General features: G+C 36.4%; 1 protein-coding gene across 1 annotated transcript; it reads right to left on the reverse strand.

The window, feature by feature from the left end:
* Positions 1-443: 443 nt before the first annotated feature.
* On the reverse strand, positions 444-2,313 carry LOC120268604 (zingipain-2-like). The gene is made up of 5 exons (XM_039275930.1): positions 1,879-2,313; positions 1,504-1,730; positions 1,273-1,413; positions 933-1,151; positions 444-515 (listed from the first exon to the last, which is right to left on the reverse strand). Exons 1-5 carry the CDS (start codon positions 2,309-2,311, stop codon positions 444-446), a joined length of 1,092 nt encoding a protein of 363 aa, XP_039131864.1. The 5' UTR covers positions 2,312-2,313.
* Positions 2,314-8,296: the final 5,983 nt, after the last annotated feature.

Consider the following 8,296-nt stretch of genomic DNA (forward strand, 5'->3'; position numbering starts at 1 on the left):
TTTGGTTTCGGCCTTGTAGGTATGTGGCCGTTTGTCAATGCTTCTGGTTTGGGGCGTGACAAAGCTTAACAATACCAAAGCAGTATGTTTGTCTTTTAAAAAAAGTGATAAATTACACCATCATTAAAAATAATTATCAAATAAATACATATAAAACCGAAAAACTATAAAACATAAAAGAAAAAGGAGCAAAACATGATGATGTTTTTAGGAAGCCATTTTTCTATTCTAGAAAAAAGTATTAAATTTTTTCAAAATATAAATTAAGATAAATAAAATTTAACAACAACAAACCAAAGGAGACGATATTATAGATTAAAATAGAAATTGCCCATAATACATTTGAGGGGATTACAAGGGTGCAAATTAATCTAAACATTAAGGGGCACCTCTTATTTTAATCTATCCCCTTTTTTTAACATATTCATTTAACTTCTCCATTCTCATGCACTCGCTCTCTTGCCTTCAACATTTGCAGAGGATTGTTCTTGCGCTTTCAGTGGATTGACATTGTTCTATTTTAAAAACCAAGCAACATGATTAATATAACACGTACATTAATATTTGAGGATTAATTATGTACTATGGATTATGTATGATTTTGTTAGAAATAATTATTAACATGTTAGAAATAATTATTTAGTTAATGATTGGTTTGTCTAGTTTAAATATTGTTTATAAGTTAGATTTTATTTTATTTTATTTTATTGAAAAGAATAGATAAACTACTCGATTAAAAAAATGCATAACATAAACAACGAGGAGGATAAGAAAAATAAGAAATAAAGAAAAAAACACAGAAAGGAGAAGATAGTCTGTATTTTATGTTAGAATGAAGTTTATTTTATGTTTTAATTTCATATAAATTATATATTCTAATAAAACCATGTTTATGTATCTACTGGGTTAAAAATAGTCAATAGAAAACTCACCATCCCACTTGATTTGGTAGGATAACTTGCATATAATGCGATGCCACATTTGCCTTGAGGCATATTTATATTACGATGAAGTTTTACATATCCATTCTCTCCCCATCGTTGTCCCCATGAGTTTTTAATAAGCCAGTAATCTATGCCATTTTCACTACCATAGCCTATGACAGTGACAGCGTGATCTATATTCGTCCCACAATAACCATCAAATATTCCCTGAAAATATATAACAAATTATTGATAAAAAGTCTCACAGAGTACAAATAGAGAACATATATAAAACTTCTATCTCAAGTTAGGAAGAAACATAAGTATAAATTTGAGTTAAGTAGCTCACTGATGTATAGAATTGGAATTGCTGGCCATAAGCTTCAATTGCAACACTAACGGGTTGGTAAGCGGCAACCATTTTTATGTAATTCTCATTGTAGGCAGGAATACTCTCATAACCATCAATCCAAACGACTCTTCTTTCGATCTACAAAATATTCATGTATATATATATATATATATATTACTATAAGCAACACATATAAAATATAAAGATGAATGAAAATAAATGCATCACCTTGTTCCTATCACATCCAGCAAAGTAACCTCTGTATGGATAGTCATCATCAGTGTCAATACCACCATTATCGATGATAAATTGAAAAGCATCTGCCATGTATCCTCTTCCACAACTCCCTTTATAACAATCAACTATCTCTTGTTCTGACAATGATACCAAGTTTCCAGTGATAATCTGGTTCAACCCTTCTATTGCAGCAATTGCAGAGAATGCCCAACAACTATCTGCTCACAAGTTTATATATTAAAAAAAAACTCAAAAAATAATAAAAATAGTTTTGATAAGTAGGAGAGGATGCAAAGACAGAATATATATATAGGTTCGAATAAAGAATAAATTTGAAATTTTCATTGATATATATTAAGTACTTACTACATTGGCCTTGGTTCTTGACAGGGGTTACAGCCCCTGCTCTTCTCCAATCAACATAATCTGGTAGCAACAAAGACTCACTGAAGTTGTAGACACTATTCTGATGCAAGTTTATTTCTTGTCTGGTTGGCTGCTTAAACCCAAGAAAAGTATTTCGATACTCTTCGTTGGTGAGATCGGCGAAGACGTTGAGACCAAGAGTGAATGAGTGGTTACCGGCATTATGCTCGTCGATGAACTTAAGGTTATCTTTGAAAATTTCATACCTCTTATCTTTCTCAAAGAGATCATTGTAGTTCTTATGGTGCTCAACAAGCCAGCCCTCATAAAGGAGCTTGATCTCATGCTCAGAGCGAGCTGCATTAATGACCAAATAGAAGGATGAAAAGGAGAACAAGAAGAAGGAGAGGAAGAGGATGAGTTGTGAAGCCATTATTTGAGGAGTTGTGTGTGGGAGAGTGGATAAGATGAGGGTGTATTTATAGACTTCTGTGTGAGTGTGTGTGTGTGTGTGTGTGTGTGAATTGGATTAAGATTTCATGCAAAAAGTTTAAATCTTTAATATTGCAAGGAGAACTGCTCTAAATAATTCCTTATTTAAATCTAAGGTTAATAATTAAGACAAATAAAAGAATGGTATAGTTCATAAAAGAGAAATAAAAGAGAATATTAAGATTAATTAGAAAGGGATAAACAAGTATTTTTATTGTTTTTGAGTGGTATTCAATTGGTGTTGTGAGTCAATCATGCAACAATTATTTTTATAGAATTAATAATAGTTGTTAACATTAAAATAAAAAAAATAAAAACTAATTATTATACGCATGTTTAGAATAAATTAATAAGTATGGGAAGTCATTTACTTTCAACATTATTGAGACATTGAAATTTGATTTTTTTCAGAATTTTTAAATTTTAACTAATATAATATGAGCTTTTGTCCGATCATTAATCAAAATTATATCGTAATAAATGCTATATTATGATTCTTGATTGATTACTGCCTCTCCTAATTATATTATTAAGATTGCTTGATACTAAATCATAAGATTTTATATAATTTATATGCAAAATAAAAATTATATTGGTGTAATATGTTTTTTCCTTGTCAATCATTGGATAACCCAATGGTATGACACAAAAGTGCAAAGAGAGGGTAAGAGTTCAAATCCTTCCCCCAGCAGTAATGTTTATGTAATGTACATCTGTGCCAAGTACTGTTCACGGACCTAGGTGTGAGTTCCTTGTGAGATAAAAATGGTTTCTGATAGGTGCACAATGCTCATGTATTTTAAATTAATTTATGCACTCAATTGGCATGTATTAGATCCATATTGTGGAATTCGATGCTAAATATAGTGTGTTATGCATTAACAGGCTTAGGGCAACGCTTAAAGACAAGAGAGAGCCAAAGGAAGCATTTCAGACCTTAAACGATAAAGTTGAAGCTCTCTTGGCATTATTAGAACAAGAACAAGGCAAACTGGGTGGCTTACGGGCAGCTTACGGTCATTCTTACCGCCGTAAGTTAATTTCAGAAGACCTTGCGGGCATGCTTATGCCCGTAAAGAAATTCAGAGCCAAGTCAAAGGACCTTATGGGCAAGGCCTACACCCATAAGGATGCCTGTAAGGACTATCTAGAGGAGTTTACGATCACAACATACGCCTGTAAGGGTGATCGCAAGGAACAGCAAAGTGAAGCTTATGGTCTAACACTTATGGCCATAAGCTGGACCAGAACACAAACAGAAGACCTTACGAACAGGGCTTATGACTAAAAGTCATCCCTTAAGGCTCGCAACAATCTTCTCCAGCTCCCTTACGGGATAGCCCTTATGCCCGTAAGTAGTCAGGTATAAATAGAACTTATGAGGATTTTTAGGGCAACTTCTATTCTATTCTTCTATTCTTTGGGGGCGATTATTGGAGGCGAGGGTGAGGAAGATAAAGGGCAAATCCTTAGCACTTAGGGAGCAATTTCAAGGGGGATTCGTCTCTACATTCAAGGGGATTGAAGATTATAGCCGTCAAGCTCATCATGGTGGTGTGTATGGAAGTTTTCCTAGGGCTTCACTAGCGATTCTTCATTGATACGATTGAGAAGCATGTTTTCATAGCTTTCATGTTTTTCCCCATTAATTGTATCTTGAATGGTTGCCCTCCATTAATGGAGGTCTAATTTGTAGATGATTTGGGCATAATTGAACTCTAAAGTTTATATCTTTGACTTTGGTTGTTGGATTCTTGATGCTTAATTGATTTCTTATTTCCAATCATTTTTATTTGAGTCTAATTGTGTGATTGAATGCTTGATTGCTAACTAGGCGAAAGCCCTAGTAAACATACTTGGTATTGCTACGTGATGAGAAGAAATTCTTACCTAGCATAGACTTATCGTAATTCAAGAGGATAGTGGGTATACCTCTTGTTAGGGTATCTAGGAGACTTTGTATCCCACAATCCTTTTGAGTGCATTGATGATGATTTTCGTGCTCTTTGCAATCATGTGGAGCGGATTTTAGAAGAAATCACATTTCTGCTCTGTATTCGGATTAGGAGTTATCTTTCTCTTTGGGGAGAGATTATCTACTTTATAGATTGTTATTAGTCCACAATAAGGTTTTATAGAGTGTTAATGCAATCATGTGGATGTCCGTATCAGCTTTGCACCTATTCGATTACACTTCATTTGAGAAAACAAGATTTTTTATATTTTTGGAAACCTTTCGGGTCAATAAAGATTGCATGTTTAGACAACCATTGTCTCGTACCTCATAACCGTAGAGGGATGCTATACTCGAGCATCACTTTCTTCCTTGATTTCTCTCATATTACATCTCGTATTTTCTTATTTTCACTTGCTTTTGTTCTCATACACATCACGAAATCTTTTAGGATATTTCTTGCATATAGAGTCATTACTAGTATTCACATCCTTCCCTATGGATCGACGCTCTACTCTACGTAGACTTTATTACGAGATCGGCATGTACACTTGTGTCCCTATCAAGTTTTTGGCACTGTTATCTGGGAAGGATAGTGATATTAGGAACACTTGATTATCTGTCACTTAAGCCATTTATTTTTTTTCTATTCTTCTTTGTATTCTTTTGTTCTCCTTACTTTTTTCTGATGCTTTTTCTTTTGTTTGATTTCAGTGTATGCCACCGAAGGGCAAAGTACCAAGACTGGTAGAAGGTGAGAGTAGCATAGAAAGAGTGATTGGAACCAAGTTGAGAACAGTTTTACTGAATGAAACAGGATATTTGATAGTGAGTGTAGAGGGAGAGCAGTTGGACACCATGGTAGATAAGGGAATTGGCATAAGATCTTTTCAGATTATGCTCGCCCCACTCTTAACGGTTCTCAGTTAAGTATAATGTGCCCACTAGTTACAACAAACAACTTTGAGCTTAATACAGATGGTTCAAAATTCAGTACAGTTCCATGGATTATCGGACGAGGATCCTAATAGTCACTAAAAGGAAGAGCTAAGAGTGGTTTCAGACTCTTCCTTGAGCATCTATCATGACTTGGGAACAGCTTGTTAGAGCATTCTTGGCTCATTATTTCCTTCCAGGAAGAACAACCAAGCAACGTCAAGAGATTACAACTTATGCATAGTTGGACACTGAATCATTATTTTAGGCGTGGGGGAGATTTAAAGACTTGTTAAGGAAATACCTGCATCATAAACTCACTGAGTGGATGGAAGTTCAGATTTTTCATCATGGCTTCAATCAGAGTACTCGACAGCTTACTGATTCAGCAGTGGAAGGATTGCTTGGCAGTAAAACCTCGGAGGTAGCCAAGTAGTTGGTTGAGGAAATAGCCATGAGCAATTATCAATGGAATTCGAGAGGAAATCAGTAGTAAAGCCAGCTGGGATTATCGAAGTTAGTGAAGTCATAGCACTAACAGCCCAGGTGGAAGCCTTGAGCTGAAAGATTGACAATTTGTCTACTTAGAAGTCAGTTATTATCATGGCGTGTGATACGTGTGGAGGAGGACATGTCTTGATAGATTGCTTAATTGTTGGAGTGGCGTACGAACCCACCGAACAGGCAGATTTCATAGGTAGTGTCTTCGGATAACAAGGGAACCTATACAGTGGCACATATAACCTAGGATGTCGAAATCACCCTAATTTCTCTTGGGGAAATGAAGGGCAGCAGCAAAAGCCCCTGCCAGAATTCCCTTCTCACCAACAAAATAACAAGAGACTCGCATTGGAGGAAGTGTTCACTCATTTTATTCGGAGTACAGACATTAAGTTCTAGCAGTCTGACAACCGGTTTGAAAGTATAGAAGTGTCGATGAGAAACTAGTAAGCTTCTCTTTAGAATTTGGAGAACAAAGAGAGGCAAATTGCTAAACTGGTTTCTGAACGGCCTCAAGGAAGCTTACCGAGTAACACTGAAGCCAATCCCCTTGAGCATCTCAAGGCAATTACTCTTCAAAGTGGTAAAGAAATGTGGATGGGTAGTGAAAAGGTGATGGAGAAGGAAAGGGAAAGCAAACCTACCACAAATGTTGAGATGAGAACACCACCACCACTAAAGGAGTATGTTCCCTCGCCTCCCTTACCCATCCTGATTAAAGAATGATCGTACGGATAAAAAATTCAAGTTATTTCTAGACTTGTTGAAGCAATTACGCATCAATGTTTTGTTTGTTAAAGCTGTGTCTCAAATGCCAAAGTATACAAAGTTTCTCAAGGACCTACTAACAAACAAGTAGAAGTTTGAAGAGGTATCAACGGTCACGTCGAGCGAAGGAAGCTCGATGTTGCTTTAGAATTGACTACCAAGGAAACAGAAAGACCCAGGGAGTTTTACTATCCCTTGTAACATTGGTGAATTGGTTAATGAAGAAGCCCTAGCGGATCTAGGTGCTAGTATTAATGTGATGCCTTACACCATGTTTAAGAGGCTTGGACTTTGTGACCTTAAACTAACTTGGATGATATTGTAACTAGCCGACCGCTCTATTAGACATCCTAGGGGAATTATAGAAGATGTTTTGGTTAATACTGACAAATTTATTTTCCTGGTAGATTTTATGATTCTAGATGTAGATGAGGACGTTGAAGTCCCCCTCATTCTTTGTAGGACATTACTAGCCAATTCCCAAGGCCTCATTAATGTTAGCAATGGTAGAATCCCACTTAGGGTTGACGATGAGGAAGTCGTATTTGCTTTAGCCGATGCAATCAAACATCCTTATACTTTTGATGGTACATGCCATTTCTTTCATAAGGCTGGTTCGATTGTTGATGAATGTGCGTAGGAAATCTTGCACAAGGAGCCTTTCGAGGAGCCATTGGATGATCCTCACATTGGAGAGACCACCTCTTTGCTTACAACAACCGTGATTGAGGAAAACACTAGTAAAAAGCACTGGCAGGAGGTCACTTCCCCAAAAAAAGGCAAGAGAAAACCTTCGCCCAAAGAGGTAACCCCCGAATTGGTCAATTTCATTGGTAAGTTCCTTATTTTCTCTGACTTTGTACTTGGAGATTATTTTGGAGACATTGATTTCGATCGTGAAGAATGTTTTTACTTTGAGCCTCCCTGACATGCGCGTTTCAGGTATGTCAAGCTCGTGACATTAAACAAACGCTTCTTAGGAGGCAACCCAAGCAAGATTTTCCATATTTTGTATAGTTTGAATCTTTAGTTGTAGGTTTGTAGTCTTGTTTAAGTTTGCAATCAATTGCTCGATTTGTCATGAATTTCATGTATTGATTGGATGTTTGTGACCTTGGACACTCATTGTGTGCTTCTCAAGTCTCATATGTATCTGAGCTTGACTACAGGAAATAGGAAAAACTCTGCTCCATTTTCCAGGACTCTTACGGACTCCTTACGCCAGTAAGCATGGCCATAAGCCTCAGAAAGAGAGCTTTACAGGCATCATACGTAGGTAAGCTAGAAAGGGAGCCTCGGTCTGTAAGTCCTATAAGCACAGTTCAGAGATTCCTTACAAGTGGATTACGCCCGTAAGCGAGGCCGTAAGGGTCATCTAGAGCATCTTACAATTATACCATACACCCTTAAGACCCGTAATCTTCTGGGGAATACAACCTAGGTTCTTTACGGGCACCTTATGGCAGTAAGCCAGACTGTAAGAGCAAGTAAGAAGATCTTACGGACTGTATTGCTAAGTCTCTTACAGTCGTAACCTAGGTTATAAAGGAGATGTATACTCATGGGGCAAGCGTTATAATAAATGCCAAAATGTATGTATTTTATATGTATTTGTTATGTACTATTTATATATTTTCTTGATGAATCAATGCCCTTTTATAGTTTAATTGGTTTCATTCGTGTTACAACATCTGAAAAGCCTAGATGAGCTCCATAACACAATCTAGGAAGAAATCAGCATCGAAAACGGCATTTTAGAGCCATGAG

The sequence above is a fragment of the Dioscorea cayenensis genome, chromosome 9, assembly GCF_009730915.1.
Source record: "Dioscorea cayenensis subsp. rotundata cultivar TDr96_F1 chromosome 9, TDr96_F1_v2_PseudoChromosome.rev07_lg8_w22 25.fasta, whole genome shotgun sequence".
NCBI lineage: Eukaryota > Viridiplantae > Streptophyta > Magnoliopsida > Dioscoreales > Dioscoreaceae > Dioscorea > Dioscorea cayenensis.

Coding starts and splice junctions, on each gene's coding strand:
- LOC120268604 (XM_039275930.1), bottom strand. CDS start 2,311: ATGGCTTCACAACTCATCCTCTTCCTCTCCTTCTTCTTGTTCTCCTTT. Junction 1,414..1,503: donor CTGGATGTGATAGGAACAAG/GTGATGCATTTA, acceptor AATATTTTGTAG/ATCGAAAGAAGAGTCGTTTG. Junction 516..932: donor CTACCAAATCAAGTGGGATG/GTGAGTTTTCTA, acceptor TTTTTAAAATAG/AACAATGTCAATCCACTGAA.